The sequence below is a fragment of the Chelonia mydas genome, chromosome 3 (genome assembly GCF_015237465.2).
Source record: "Chelonia mydas isolate rCheMyd1 chromosome 3, rCheMyd1.pri.v2, whole genome shotgun sequence".
Taxonomy (NCBI): domain Eukaryota; kingdom Metazoa; phylum Chordata; order Testudines; family Cheloniidae; genus Chelonia; species Chelonia mydas.
The window spans coordinates 56,246,000-56,262,389 of NC_057851.1; the positions used below are offsets into that span (position 1 = coordinate 56,246,000).

General features: G+C 40.8%; 1 protein-coding gene across 1 annotated transcript in view; it reads left to right on the plus strand.

The window, feature by feature from the left end:
* CD109 (CD109 molecule) overlaps positions 1-16,390 on the plus strand; it is a 124,413-nt gene that overhangs the window by 64,606 nt on the left and 43,417 nt on the right. Inside the window, exons 12-22 of the mRNA XM_037894336.2 lie at positions 610-711; positions 813-875; positions 2,119-2,295; positions 5,574-5,726; positions 6,466-6,540; positions 7,114-7,174; positions 8,779-8,911; positions 11,631-11,748; positions 13,302-13,415; positions 14,004-14,222; positions 15,800-15,944. Of these exons, the coding sequence (XP_037750264.1) occupies positions 610-711; positions 813-875; positions 2,119-2,295; positions 5,574-5,726; positions 6,466-6,540; positions 7,114-7,174; positions 8,779-8,911; positions 11,631-11,748; positions 13,302-13,415; positions 14,004-14,222; positions 15,800-15,944 (1,360 nt within the window). The remainder of the gene's footprint in view (positions 1-609; positions 712-812; positions 876-2,118; positions 2,296-5,573; positions 5,727-6,465; positions 6,541-7,113; positions 7,175-8,778; positions 8,912-11,630; positions 11,749-13,301; positions 13,416-14,003; positions 14,223-15,799; positions 15,945-16,390) is intronic.

Below are 16,390 nucleotides of genomic sequence, written 5' to 3' on the forward strand. Positions count from 1 at the left end.
GGCCTTTCTAGGGTCCCTGCAGTTTTGGTGAAAAAAAAAAAAAAAGGTGTTATGTAACCCCCTTGCAAAACCTGCCTTCCTGGTCAGAGACTGTGGGCAGCTGGACTGGTGAGAATGACAGCACATATGGGGATCAGGGATCAACGCATCTCAGGCCAGTCTCATGTTGCCACTTTCCCCTTCCCACCACCTCAGGTAGGTTGTCCCCAAAAACCAGGAATCTCCCAGTTTCTTAAGGTTATTCCTGGCTTGCAGTAAGGTTGTCGAAAAATCTTTCCCCCCTGTTTTGTAAACTTGCTTCAGAGCTGCGCCGAGCTCTGCTGAGCTGCTACAGAAAGGGAAGAGGCACCTTCACGCCCTCTCTTTAATCTGCCAAGCCAGTCCCAGGTGTACCTTCCTGCCCATGCTGTTCGCCATGAGCTCACCCATCCCCATGCTTCATGTCTTGGTTTTTCACTTTGATAATCTGGCCACCCTAACTGTGTTGAAACCATATGTATATATATAACATTTTCAGTCTGTGTCATACCGTATATAATGATAGTATATACATGAGCAGTAAATAAATTTTATAATTCTAGTAACAGCCTTTTTTGTATTGTCTTACAGGCTAGTTTTCTTAATAGTGAAACTAACATAGCAATTCACGGTGTATTCAACTCCCCCAGCATGACTTACCTCCAGATAAAAAAACCAAGACAAGATGTAAAGGTAACACATGTTCATATGAAGCTATACTTGCCAATAAAACATTACTGTCAGGTATTCATCATGGACACCTATTTATTCCTATCATCGTGTTATTTCTCTAGGTTGGGATTCCTTTTGAGCTGAGTGTTGCAAGCAACAAGCTAATAAAGGAGATCAGTTATCTGGTAACGTACCAATTTTACATGTGTATGACTTGAGGTGATTGTTACCAACCTGAGATAAATTCAAATGAGTAAAAAAATGTGGTTAAATATTTGAGAGATTTGATTATTATTGATTTGCTCAGTAAAAACAGTGGATCCAGTCCTTACTTTGTATTTGCTCAGTCCTTACTCAGAGGGAGCCCCACTGTCTGCCTCCTTGGAGCTGTATGGGAGAGGCTGCTCTGCCATTCTTTTAAAGGGAGGAGTGTGTTCCCCTCTGTTTCAGGCCAGCTCTGTTAGCTGATGAGCCTTAGTAGCAGTGCCAGCTCTCATCAATTAGATTGCGCCCATCTACTGGGCAGGGGTGCATTTCCAACCCTTCCACCCCAAGAATCCACGTGGGGTCACAGCACATTCTAACCCCTGATGATCAAGATGCTTGGTGTTAGATGCATAGATTTCTATTAACAGCAAGCTGACCAAATGTGACCTTAGAATCTCACATTTGACCTGAAATAGAAAAAATAGATTTGTGCCCTTTTTTATAATGTAAAAGAAGGCTACTTTTTTTAAAAAAATGAACAGTTTGGAAGTCTGGTGGTTCTCCTTGTTTTTTATGTCTTAGGAATAAGAGGAATGTTAAGTATGGTCTTTCGTTGGTTTTGTTGGGGTTGGAGGTCTGAAATGTATATTAGGTGAGCTTTCCCAGCACTGAAATGAAGAATGGTGTTGAAACATTAACAAACAGCGCTTTTCCTCCAAATATTTATAGGGAAACTGTTTGTGATGTTAAAAGAGATGGTCAAAAAACAGGGGGGAAATGTCACAATTTTAAAAAAATTTCTCCCACTTTTTTCAAAACATTTGAAAATTTTCTACTAGCGCTAGATGTCACAAACAAACAGCCCCCCTCCATGTTTCAATCTGTCTAGTTAAAATTACCTCCCTTCTCAATTAGATTTCAGTTGCTTGATATCTGCAATGTCACAATCCTATTATTTCCCCAGTTGTCCGGAGAGTCTTCCAGAAAAAAAGGCTAGGCGAGACGTGAGTTTCTAATGTAAAACAATCCATTTGCCCTCTCCTCCATATTCCCCCGCAAAAGCCAACCAACCTTCTCGGGCCTTCTCCAAAAAAGGGCACAGATAACCTTCCATAGAAAATATGAGCTGTCTTTAAAATTTATTGCAAAACTAGGGACAATTTGTGATTGTAATACAGATAGTATCTTATTATAACTTGGACATTTTATTTTCCCTTTCAGGTGGTAGCTAAAGAACAGATTGTGGCTGTAGGCACAGAGGTTTTGACAACGTTCACTTTAAAACCAGAAAATTCCTGGGCTCCTGTGGCGTGTATAAATATCTTTTATATTGATGAGAATGGGGAAGTTGTAAATGATGCCCTGACTCTGCCAATTCAGCCTGTTCTTGAAAACAAGGTAGTAAATCAAAGACTGAGTTTGAGATGACTTTCTTTATGTGTCTTACATACTAAGTAATAGTTCAAAATGGAAGATTTGCTGATAAGAAAATCCTCCTCAATGTAGGCCTGATTCAAAGCTCACTAAATTTAGTGGAAAACTCGCACTGACTTCATTGGCAGTTGGTTCAGGCCATAAGTGAAAGACTGTTGGAGGAGACATTGGGAAGATACTGGTATCATAGTAAACCAGGAGAGAGTTGCTTCAGCTATGATTCCCCCAGAACTGGACTAGAGAAAGATTCAGAAGGGCCATACTCAGAACATACAAGTGTTGTCCTCTCAGAGGAGCAATACTCCCAGCTATGTTATGAATCCGGAAGGCAGAAAACAGAATGGAATGAACATGTTTCTGCTGTGTGGAGAGGAACCAAACTGTGGAAAGGCTGCATAGAGGGACTGTTTTCCTCTCCCTCCATGAATCATGAGTACAGCCAGTTCTCTTTGTGGCAATACAGAAGTGGCATTTGGGACAAGGTTGGCCAGTGGAAATTTTTCTCCTGTTCCATGGAGTCAAACGCGTTATGGCTAAAAGGGCTAATGTGATCCTTGGATGCATGAACAGGGGAAACTTGAGTAGGAGTAGGGAGGATATTGTACCTTTGTATTTGGCATTGGTGCAACCACTGCTAGAATACTGCATCCAGTTATGTTGTCCAGAATTCAAGAAGGATGTTGTAGAGGGGTCAGAGAAGAGCTATGGAAATGATTAAAAGATTAGAAAACATGCCTCATAGAAGCTCAATATACTTAGCTTACAAAAAGAAGGTTTAGGGGTGACTTAATTTCAATCTGTAAGTACCTACATGGGGAACAAATATCTGTTAATGGGCTCTTCAATGTAGAAGATAAAGGTAGGATACGATCCAATGGCTGGAAGTTGAAGCCAGACGAATTCATACCTGAAATAAGGTGTACATTTTTAACAGTGAGGGTCATTAACCATTGGAACAATTTATCAAGAGTTATAATAGATTATCCAACACTGGCAATTTTAAAATTAGGATTGGATGTTTTTCTCAAAGATATGCCTTAGGAATTATTTTGTGGACGTTCTATGCCCTGTGTTGTAGACGATCACAATAGTCCCTTCTGGCCTTGGAACCTATGAATATGCTGAACAGTTTTATTTGGAACCAGGAATCGGGTGGAAATCGATCTGGCTCGTGCTTGTGAATTGGTTAGCTATTCTCCATTCTCTTCACAATGCTATCCCATCCTTGGGAGCTGAGCATTGTTTGTGGTGTTATAAACAGGTTGTGTGGCAAGGTGGTCAGAAAGCTGCAGTTCATACCCTACATGTGACACATTCCTGCTGTGTTGCATATCTGTTTTCTTAAAAGTTCAATAAATTAAAAATAGCAATAAAGAAAGGTAATGTAGCTGAGAGCTAAAACTCAGAAGTTTAAGATCAGAAACAGGAGAAGATATTTGTAACAAGAAAGCATATAGAGCCTTATCCAGCTCCATTGAAGTCAATGGGAGTCTTTCCATTGACTTCAGTGGTGCTGTATTAGGCTCCTAGTGAAGATTACAGTATAATTTATATTACAGAGATAGGGCCTGTTCTTGCAAACCTCACTAGTCTTGTGAGCATGGGTTTGTGGGAACAGGCCAAAATCGAAGTATCTGATTAAAGTGCAATTTAAAGATGAGAAAACCAGGCAATCTTAAATACAGAGATAATGGAAAATTGGGAAGATGAATTAATGGGAATTCAGGGGGTTGGACTAGATGACCTTCTGGGGTCCCTTCCAACCCTGATATTCTATGATTCTATGATAAATATTAGCCTAATGGTTTCAGCCACTGAAAACTTCAGATTTGGAAACCAATGGGATATAATGAAATAATTGATCTTCTTCAAAGCTACAAAAATTCCAAACTATTTCTACTTCTCTTTGTGAAGCGTAGCTATTGAAATTTCCTAAGTGCAGCAGAAACGTGATCAGTTACTTCTGGGAGTAATTTATAGCCTGTTCTTGCATTTCATTTCAATAAATAACTTGACAACAGTGTTTTAAATGTCATTTAATCCAAACCCATCTCTCTTCATGAATCAGTATGTTGTCTTATTTACAGCATAATAAGCAGTAGTAATCATAGGCGCCAACTTTTCCCCACGCCGGTGGGTGCTTGACCTCCCCCGCTCCACTCTACCCCTGCCCCCCCCCCATTCCAACCTCTTCCCCAAAGTCCCTGCCCCAACTCCGCCCCGTCCTTGCCCCTACTGGACCCCTTCCCCAAATCCCCGCCCCGGCCCCACCTCTTCCCCGCCTCCTCCCCGAGTGCGCTACATTCCTGCTCCTGCCCCCTCCCTCCCAGCGCTTGCTGCTCGAAACAGCTGTTTTGAGGCGGCAAGCGCTGAGAGCTAGGGGGAAAAGCAGGCATGCTTCAGGGGAGGAGGCAGAGGTGGAGTGGAGCCAGAGGTGAGCTGGGGTGGGGGAGAGGGCTGGGAGCTGCCGGTGGGTGCAGAGCACCCACCAATTTTTCCCCATGGGTGCTCCAGCCCCGGAGCATCCACGGAGTTGGCGCCTATGGTGATAATCACATTTACTTTAGCCATTGATAGTATATTTGCCACTGGCCCAGACTTTTCACAGTGAGTGTAGTTCTGGGAAGACCTGTTTCTCTCCTTAGATGCATTTTTCCAGTCAAGAGTTTAGAGTAAAATTTGGTTCTCCAATGAAGAAAAGGGCAAAATTATTCATCTGAAACAGGAGTTCTGAACGGCCATCTGTTCCTCAATCCCCTATGCAAATACTGGGATAGCTGTAGAAGGGCCAGTTGGAACCTGTGCGGCTGGTTTGCAGATTGAAAGTGTAACCCACTGGTCAGAGTGTATTACACAACCCCCTCTGTGCCCAACCCACAGAGGATGTGAGTGTGACTGCTCCAGCTACAGAATCTGGCGCTTTAGTTCAGACTCATCCTTTTAGCTCTAGTGGTCCCTTGAATACTCGTTATTGGCCAAGATAGTGGCCATCACAGAAACAAAGGATGTCCATGGGGGTGCTGGCGCTTACCAACTACAGATTGAAGGAATCTGAGGGTTTAGGGAGCAGCATGTAAACCCTTAGCGCCTTCCAAGAGTTGGTGGGAACCATGTCTTCCCCAGCCAAACCAGATTCTCAGCCACAACTAATTAAAATAAAATGCTCATGATTGAAAGCTCTTGGCTGACCCTGAAATATTAATGTGTAATTTAAACCATCATCATTTTCTTCTTTTTCTTAGATCAAAGTATCTTGGAATAAAGATAAAGTCAATCCATCTGAGAAAGTCTCCCTTAAAATCAGTGTAACTGAACCCAGTTCTGTAATTGGACTTTCAGTTGTTGACAAAAGTACAAAGCTCCTTGGAGAAAGTAGTGACATTACAGAAGACAGTGTAAGTAAAAGAAAAAAGCTTTGTATACAGTGTATTTCTGAAAAGTATAAGGTTATGGAAATGTAACAGTTTTTTTATTTTTTATTTTATATAGATATAAATAGATAAGTATAGAATGCAACTTTGGGACTGATCTTGCAACCTTTATTTGTGTGAACAATTCTTACTCATTCAAGTTGTCTATCAACATTAGTGAGCTGCTTAGGAATATACTTTTTGTAAGATGAGCCCCTTTATTTGGAATTATACTTGTTCTGTCCTGTAAATTTTCATTCCTTAGATATGCTAGCGGACTAATATTCCAATCAGCATTTCATTTTTTTCCAACACTTTTGAACTTTGTCCATCAAACTGCTCACAGTCAAATCATTTTTCTTTTAGAAACAAATAACATAGGAAAGCTCTTCACACATGCCCACCGCTTCCCACAGCTCCCATTGGCCAGGAACGGGGAACCGCGGCCACTGGGAGCTGCAGGGGGCTGTGCCTGCGGATGGTCAACGTCTGCAAAATGTCTTACGGCCCGCAATCAGCTTACCCTGATGGGCCGGAGGTTGCCCACCACTGGTGTAAGCCATTATTGCCTAACGCCATTCATATGGTAACTCCAATTTTCCAGAGGCAAGAGATCTACTATTTGAGGGATAGCTCTGCAAATTAACATCCTGTATAGTACATTTTATTTAAAGAATTGCACCCTGCTTTCACAATTTGCATTCTTTTATTTTTCTTTTCTTAGGTGCTCCATGAACTACATTTGTACAACACAGTACAATATTTTGACGCAATCAGAAGTCCTCTCAGTGTCTTTCAGGTATCATTTTTAAATCTAGAAGTTGGATTTTTTTCTCTTTAATTGTACATACTCTGCAGAAGGAAAATATATTAAATACTCCTTGTAAAGTTTGAAAACTGCAGACAATCCACTGTTTTCATAGTTTCTACTGTGTTTGTCAAGAAAGCATCAAGTTGTTTTGGGGGAGAATTTAATTTTGTTTTACAAAAGTCTAAAAATGAAAGTATTCACAGAATTTTAATAGATAATAGTGAAATTCATCACTATGTGCCCATTTCAAAATGAAAGCATGCAGATGAACTAGCAGTCCACTGAAGTCTTTGTACTTAATTCTTTTTTTCTTTAAGCGAAAAGGTCATGCCACCCTAAGTGATGTCTGATGGTGTGGTAAGGATTCAAAGTCAGAAAATAGCATTTGTTGTGCCATGCATTTGACTTGCTAAAAATTGACTTTCATTTTATTTTAAATTGAGTTTAATTTAAAAAAGAAAGAAAGAAAGACATTTAAAAAGAATGAAAGAAACGAAAAATAAGAGAATGAGTACTTTACATGTCCTGTACTGAAATATATTGTATGTCTTTTTTATCCAGAAATGCAACCTTTGGGTATTGACTGATGCAAACCTTCCAGAAGACAAGAATAATGTTCTCTGTAAGTAATAAAAATTGGCATAACCAAACCATTGCTATCTGCTAGGTCCAGGAGAGTTAAAGATAAACAAACAGGGCCAAATTCTGGTTGGTTACACCAGGAAAAACCCAGAGTCACGCCACAGAAGTCATAGATTTACCTGTATGTAAGATGTTGTAATATGGGAGAATTTGGCCTACATGTTTTATCTTTTATTTGAATCACTTTCTTTAACAGTGTGTATTTTGCATATTTGTCAGGATTACATTGTTTTCTGAGGTGACAAAAGATCCATCGGGGCTTGAAGACAAATTCCTGAAATAGATATTTCAAATACAGACCCTTCCTCCACAGATGGAGAGGGTCCCTTTGCAGCGGAACCAGTGTGGTTCAGCTGTGCAGCTTGGGTGACTAGATTTGTGTGCAATGTACTGGAGGTGAGTTGCACTCTGCATGAGCTCATTGCGTTGAGCCTGCAGGGCTACTACACAGATCCTTTCCCCCTCTGTTTTATATGTGTGGGTACATAAGACCTTACTTCATATGACTGAATAATCTCTGCAGAACATCTCTGCAGTTACTTTACAATCTAGGGAGAAGAATTTCTCTCATTTATGCTGCACCCAGCCCGGCTAAATCAGATTCTGGGCACAAGATTAAGCCTTAAGAGTCCGATCCTGCAAATTCTTACTCACATGAGCAGTCTTAACCACTGTGACAAGGCCCACTGAATTAATCTCTAATGACTACCCTCATGAATAGGTGTTTGCAGGACTGCACCCTAAGATTCTTGGAGAGTTTTGGGTATAAATATGGAGTAACACTTTCATAAGAACTTAAATCAATTGATGGGACTTAGGCTCCTAGTCAACGTAGGTGCTTTTGAACATGGGACTTAGGCTAGTTTGCATTTTTTCCCCATGGACTCTATGGTTTCTGTCCATGCTACTGCTGTCTTGACACGAAGTGGTTGAAAGGGGCCTGGACCTGAGAGGTGCTTTGTGTTTTCAACTCTCATTGAGTTAAACAGCAATGGCTCAGCACCCCTAGTATAGTTATATTCAGACTATATGGAGTATATGTATACCCCTAAAGAGGCCATCTAGGGTATGTCTACACAGCATTTGAAAGCAAATGGGAGTGAGCCCCCCACCTTGGGTTGATAGACTTGGGCTGGTGGGGCTCACACTAGTGCTCTAAACAGCGCTTTGAGGTTGTGGCTTGGGTGGAGCTTGAGGTCTGAAGCCCACCCTCCTCCCTAGCCTTCAGAGCCTGAGCTCCAGCCAGAGTTGCAACTTCAAAGTCCTGTCTATACAGCTACATTTAGAGTGTAGCACAAGACCTGCTAGCCCAAGTCGGATGACCTAGCTGGGAGACTTGCTCCTTTTTGCTCCAAAACGCTGTATAGACATAGAGACCTGCTAAACTTAAATTTTGTGTGCAATGCTTTTGTGTTTAAGTGAAAATAACAGTGCCATAACACTAAATTCAATTCAGAAATACCATGTGTACTCTTACCAAACTTCTTGTGGGTTTGTAAATAATTATTCATGAAACAGGGTGCTAATTTGATTTTGTTTTGCTACGTAGTTTTCTGATATTTGACAATATTTTTAATTTTGTAGATGATGAGATGATACCCTATAGTGCAGATTTTGATGACTATCTAGGTACTGCAGGCGGATTTCCTGCTTTCAGTAGTCCACATGTAAGGAAAAATTTCCCGGAGACTTGGCTTTGGATTGACACCAATACTAGGTAAACACTTAGAGAAAAATAGAGATTTTTACTCTTACTTGCTCTGGATTTCTGACATACTTTAATTATTTTCCAGGGGCATGTTGCACTATTACATTTTAAATAGTATTCTGCATTGATCCCTATTACTATTTATATTACAGTACCACCTATAGGCAGTAACTAAGATTGGAGGTCCACTGTGCTAGGCATTGTACAAATACATTTTAAGAGACAATCTCTGCCTGAAGAGCTTACAATCTAAATGAACAACACAGAGAAAGGGTGGGGAAAGGGAAGTAGTATTAGGTCCCTTATACAGATGGGTAAATGAGGCAAAGGGAGATTTGATGATTTACCTCTGGTCACACTGTATTTTAAAAAATCCTATTGAGGTTGCAGGAACAAACCATCCTGATGTGTAGAAAGAATAGTAAATATGGCAGGCGACTAGCTTGGCTTAACAGTGAAATCCTTGCTGATCTTAAACACAAAAAAGAAGCTTACAAGAAGTGGAAGATTGGACAAATGACCAGGGAGGAGTATAAAAATAATTGCTCAAGCATGCAGGAGTTAAATCAGGAAGGCCAAATCACACTTGGAGTTGCACTTAATGTACTCAATGCACACATGTACTCAATGCTTTTTTGCCTCTGTCTTTACCAACAAGGTCAGCTCCCAGACTGCTGCACTGGGTAGCACAGTGTGGGGAGGAGGTGATCAGCCCTCTGTGGAGAAAGAAGTGGTTCAGGACTATTTAGAAAAGCTGGATGAGCACAAGTCCATGAGGCCAGATGCACTGCATCCGAGGGTGCTAAAGGAGTTGGCGGATGTGATTGCAGAGCCATTGGCCATTATCTTTGAAAACTCATGGTGATCGGGGGAGGTCCCGGATGACTGGAAAAAGGCTAATGTAGTGCCCATCTTTAAAGAAGGGAAGAAGGAGGATCTGGGGAACTACAGGCCAGTCAGCCTCCCCCCAGTCCCTGGAAAAATCATGGAGCAGGTCCTCCAGGAATCAATTTTGAAGCACTTAGAGGAGAGGAAAGTGATCAGGAACATTCAGCATGGATTCACCAAGGGCAAGTCATGCCTGACTAACTTAATTGCCTTCTGTGATGAGATAACTGGCTCTGTGGATGAGGGGAAAGCAGTGGACGTGTTATTCCTTGACTTTAGCAAAGCTTTAGATATGGTCTCCCACAGTATTCTTGCCAGCAAGTTAAAGAAGTATGGGCTGGATGAATGGACTATAAGGTGGATAGAATGCTGGCTAGGTCATCGGGCTCAAGGGGTAGTGATCAATGGCTCGATGTCTAGTTGGCAGCCAGTATCAAGCTGAGTGTCCCAAAGGTCAGTCCTGGGGCCAGTTTTGTTCAGTATCTTTATTAATGATCTGAAGGATGGCGTGGATTGCATCCTCAGCAAGTTTGTAGATGACACTAAACTGGGAGGAGTGGTAGATACGCTGGAGAGTAGGGATAGGATACAGAGGGACCTAGACAAATTAGAGGATTGGGCCAAAAGTAATCGGATAAGGTTCAAGGAAAAGTGCAGAGTCCTGCATTTAGGACGGAAGAATCCCATGCACTGCCACATACTAGGGACAGAGTGGCTAGGCAGCAGTTCTGCAGAAAAGGACCTAGCGATTACAGTGGACGAGAAGCTGGATATGAGTCAACAGTATGCCCTTGCTTCCAAGAAGGCTAACGGCATTTTGGGCTGTTTAAGTAGGAGCGTTGCCAGCAAATCGAGTGACATGATCATTCCCCTCTATTCGGCATTGTTGAGGCCTCATCTGGAGTACTGTGTCCAGTTTTGGGCCCCACACTACAAGAAGGATGTGGAAAAATTGGAAAGCGTCCAGCGGAGGGCAACAGAAATGATTAGGGGACTTGAACACATGACTTATGAGGAGAGGCTAAGGGAACTGGGCTTGTTTAGTCTGCAGAAGAGAAGTGTGAGGGGGGATTTGATAGCTGCTTTCAACTACCTGAAAGGGGGTTCCAAAGAGGATGGATCTAGACTGTTCTCAGTGGTAGCAGATGACAGAACAAGGAGTAATGGTCCCAAGTTGCAGTGGGGGAGGTTTAGGTTGGATATTAGGAAAAACTGAAGCACTGGAATGGGTTACCAAGGGAGCTAGTGGAATCTCCTTCTTTAGAGGTTTTTAAGGTCAGGCTTGACAAAGCCCTGGCTGGGATGATTTAGTTGGGGATTGGTCCTGCTTTGAGCCAGGGGTTGGACTGCATGACCTCCGGAGGTCCCTTCCAACCCTGATATTCTACATTTCTATGATTCTATGACACTAAAATCTGTGGTAGATGCAGAAATTAAATCCTACTTTACTGAGCCCTAGTCCAGTGTCTTAACCATGAGACGATCCAAAATTGCTAAATTGGTGACACAATCTGACCCGTACTGTGCTTCAATACATGACACTCATTTAACTAAGCATTAGTATCAGGAGCTTTAGGAAAACAGCTGACATCTGGAGGGTATTTCTATAGAATATAGAGGGATTTATTGTCTTAAAGTGAGTAATTTTTAATTCACCATTTAATTATTACTTTGGGGCCTAACAAAAACATTTTTACAGAAAGTTTGGAGAAGAAGAAAAGGTAAACAACAATCTTTCCAGTTAAGAATTCAGACTACATTTATGATCTGTCTTAAACATTTTATTTACTGAGCATTAAATTAATGCTTTTGAAATTCGGATGTGTTTTTCTCTTGTTAGATCCAGCAGAGATACAACAATGGAAGTTACAGTACCTGATACCATCACTTCTTGGGTAGCCAGTGCTTTTGTAATATCTGAAAACCTTGGACTTGGAATTACAACTGCTCCTGTTGAGGTAACATAGTACAATATAGTTCCAGTTTATGTTAGTGGTAACACCCCAGTTTATTATTTTCAGTTTTATATTGTAACAAGAACAGTAGCAACCTGATTATTTTAATAAGGAAAACAAGACTCATTAAATACAATAAAATTTTAAGCAGAGCTGCACACTGAAATCAGTGGAGAGGTCTCTTTTAAAATCTATGGTACCATATTCCTCCTTCTCCTGTATGCATAAATAACTTTAATACTGCAGAATGATATACAGTGATTCTGTGCCTTTGGGCATCTGTCTTTGTTGGATTATAAGTGCATCTGCTTGCTGCCTCCTTTCGTTTCTTTATTTCACAGCTTTAGTTAAAAAATGTTGCATTTTCAAAAATATACCTAATATAGATAAATCTTAAAAATACAAACCCAAATTAGAGCACTTGCAGAAAGCAGTACATAAAGAAGAAAAAATAGATTATTAGATGAGCCATTATTTTGCTTTCTAATATATTCTTCCTGATTGGCATGAAGATAGCGCCATGTAGAGACAAGTTTTTAAATCATCCATTGCTTAAGCATCCAAAACAGTTGAAAGTCATGATTTAACAGGATCCCAAATGATGGGAAAGGTCAAAGCTTTCAAACCTGGATGTCTGAAGTTAGACTTTTAAATCATTCTAGGCACCTAAGATATGAAAATGCCAAGAACCCAGCTACTCCCATGTGAACAGGGCTAGAGGGTATGTCTACACTGCAGTAAAACACCTGTGGCTGGTCCGAGCCAAGACTCCAGCCTGAGCCTGACCATCTACACTGCAATTTAATAGCCCTGCAACATGAGCCCGGGAGCCCGAGTTAGCTGACATCGGGAAGCCACAGGTGTTTTATTGCAGTGTAAACACACCCAGAGAGTCCTCGGAAAAAGGCATTTGCTATTGTACTAATAGTTGCTTTGGCTCATGCTTCAGTCCTATCATATTACTAGGGCTTCTCTTTTTCACGGTTTGTTCATTTCATTTTTTGAGGCTTATTTTTAGCAGTTTTTGAGTTCTATGTAGATGTCTAAAAACTGGGTTTTTTTGGGGCTCTCTCTTTGTGTTGTACTGAGTAATCTTTTTGTAATGTTCCCTAGCCTGCTGTAGTGTCACACTGTTTCAAACAGCACTATGGTAAAGCTCAGTAGAGAATCTTTAGTGGGCATCAGCATGATCCACACAGACCAATTAATGTGCAACACATTAGTGTGTTTTAGAAATCATGCCTCTCTAGTCCACATTACTGCTCTACATAGACAAGCCGTTAACTACAAGTAACTATTTGTGGTGTTTGGTGATTTTTGGATAAACACTGTTTTCATTTCTTTATTGGCTGTTTTATTGGTTAAAACCAAAAATCAGAAACCCTGCATATTACCCAATGCTAATTGTCCAATATAAGTAAATTTGTTCTCTAGTCCAGGTTTACCAATGGGAAAGTCTAATTAGAACAGATCTGAATCTAAACTGTCTGTAGCCAATTTAATAGCTAATATATGACCACCGGGGTTCACTGTTGTATAATGATTTTGTTTTCCAGTTAGAAGCTTTTCAACCCTTTTTTATTTCCTTGAACCTTCCTTACTCGGTTACCAGAGGAGAGCAGTTTATTTTGGAAGTAAACATCTTCAATTATTTGAAAGAAGCAACTGAGGTAAATATAGGCAAACTCTTTTTTGTTAGTATTTTTTCCTTACCATTTTGCTACACTCTGAAGTTTGTCAGCTCTTCTAGAGGTACTCTTTAATATATGAACTATATGCTACAGGAGTCAGGAAAATCTAGTTTCCTACATGTAAATCATTGCACCCAAATTAGTCAAATGGACTATTTGTCTTTGGCTTCCTCTGAATGGGATTGGCCAGAAATAGGATACTGGGTTTGATGGTTGGATCTGGTATGACATACAGTGTTTTCCTGAGCCCTTCCATTTGGTGAATGGCAGTCCCTGTGAAGTTCTGAGTATCTTCAGCTCCCATCGACTTCCAGTTCTTTTTTTTTCTTCTTTTCCTCTTGTCCATGTTTTCTTGCTCTGATTCTTGGATGTTGCCCAGACACTGCAAGGCTTATACATACTATAGTGATCATATCTCCTTGAGATCCTTACTGTTTCTTCAGTGATAAATGGTACAACTAAGACATATTTTTAAATACACACAAGAAAATGAGAGTTTATAAAAGGGAGTTCCTAAGATTAACACCCTTTTTCCAGTTAAAAATATTAATTGTAATCTTTTTATAGGTTATGGTGACTCTTGACCTCAGTGATACATTTGAAATTCTTATTACATCCAATGAAATAAATGCTACAGGAAACCAGCAATCTGTGTTGGTACCAAGTGAAGATGCAAAGACTGTTAATTTCCCAATCAAACCAAAACAGCTGGGAGAGATTCCTATTAAAGTGGCAGCAATATCACCCACTGCTTCGGATGCCATCCTCCAGAAAGTTTTAGTGAAGGTAAATATTCAAAGGCGTAGGTCATGTCAAGCATTCAGAGATGGTATCCCCTTAAACAGGAGAATGTTGTGAAAAGGCAGACCAATGGAATATTTATTTATCTGCGTTTTGACCTGAAGCTTTCAGAATGGGTAAATGTTATCAGAAAGTTTATCTTTTAAAGAACTCCTTCCTTAACATGGTTTAGACTGCCTTTTAATAAATATAAACAAAAATATAGCTAAATTTGACACAGTTGACTTTATTTCAACAGAGCTTTAACATGACAAATTCTGTATTCTGGAAGGGGGAGAAAGTTAGCCAAAAAGTTATTCATAAATAAAATAAAGGAACTAAAATTCTCATCCAAATTCTGTATGTTTTACACCACTGTGACTCTATTTAAGTGAGGTATAAGTGCCCAATCCTATATCACTTGCTCAAACAAGTTATTTTCACTCGCAAGAGTAGTCCCTTTAAATTCAGTGAAATTTAATAAGGGTTCAGGCTTGGGCTCTAAGGGTGAAATTTACCCCTATATAGAGGACAAACACATCATACTCTAAACAGACTTGAGCTGGCACTGTCTAAGGATATGTCTACATTGCAGCTGGGAGCCAGCCATGCAGCCAAGATAGACAGACTCGTGCTAGCTCAAGCAGACTAGCATGCTAAAAATAGCAGTGCAGATGTTCCAGTATGGGCAGTGGCTGAAACTAGCCACCTGAGTCTGGGCCTGCCTGATCCCCTGAGTCTAAGCTCTGGTCTCTAGCCCGTGACACCAGTCGTGCTGCAGCATGCACATTGCCATTTTTAGTGCGGCAGCTTGAGCAGAGGTAGTGCGAGTCTGTTTGGGAGTCATGCTTGCAGCTGCAGTGTAGACGTACCTGAAGGTACTTATATGGCCCCCATTACTGTTGTGTCTGAGCACCTCACAATCCTTAATGTATTTATCTTCACAACACCCTGAGAGGTAGGGAAATACTATTATCCCCATTTTACAGGTGGGGAACTGAGGCACAGAGAGGCTAGACAACTTGCCCAAGGTCACACAGGAAGTCTGTAGTGGAGTAAGGACTTGAACCTGCGTCTGTGGCCATCTCCCTAACCACTGAAACCATCCTTCCTCCCACCACTTTGCCCTCTCCACAGGGGTGAATTTCTCCCCCGAGAACAAAATTTCATTCTTTGAGCATTACAGTGTTGCATGTTGTGTGAAAGAACACACCTTTGTCTTAGAATGCTCTGCTCCGTGGTCCTGATCCAAAACCCATTGAAGTCAATGGAAAGGTTCTCACTGACTTCAGTGGACTTTGTCTCAGGCCCTGTATATTATTGTTTGTTCTTAACAATTCATCTTGATAAGCCATTACTACAGATGGAAGTGCCTGCTGTTTTAAAGAAACACAACATGTGCATCAGCTCAGATGAGTCAATACTCTACTTCTTGCTGTGTTAGCAAGTAGCAGAAATCATTTGATAGCAGCAGTTTAGATCTTGCAGTCTGACAAATACTTTTGTACTAGCACAAAGAGAAATTTAAAGACAGCATGTAAAGTGTTGGAGATTAAAGTGATCCTTTTTGTTTATTTTGATAGGCTGAGGGGCTAGAACAGTCTTATTCACAGACACGTCTTTTAGATTTGACTGGGAATAACCCACCAACTGTATCAGAAACTTTGGATTTCACCTTCCCTCCTGATGTAGTAAGTGGCAGTGAAAGAGTGCAAGTCAGTGTTATTGGTAAGGATTATTTTATCCTATTTACACCTTCATTTATTTTCTAGCAACCTCTTACTCTTTTGCACACTGTAAATATAAAACTGTCTGCTGGGCTTGTGTTGGATTTACATTCAACTCACATAGCTTCCAAGATGTGGTACAGCGTAACACTGTGTCATTACAACTGCTTTTGAGAAGCCAGTCTACCCAATTCCCCTACCAAACTATCAGACTTGTTCTCCATATAGCAGAGTTCTTTCTTGGGCCCAAGTCTGCTCTCCTGCCTCATATGGTTAATCTCACTGAAATCAGTGGGGAGGTTAGTGTGAGTAAAGTGAACAAGATTTGGTCCCAGGTGGTTGCTGATTTGTGGTTTTAATGACACTGTGTTTATACTCATATTGGCTTAATTGTAATGTTAGACTGTTGGGATGGATACTGCTCTGATTAACTCCCAAAGTCCTCTC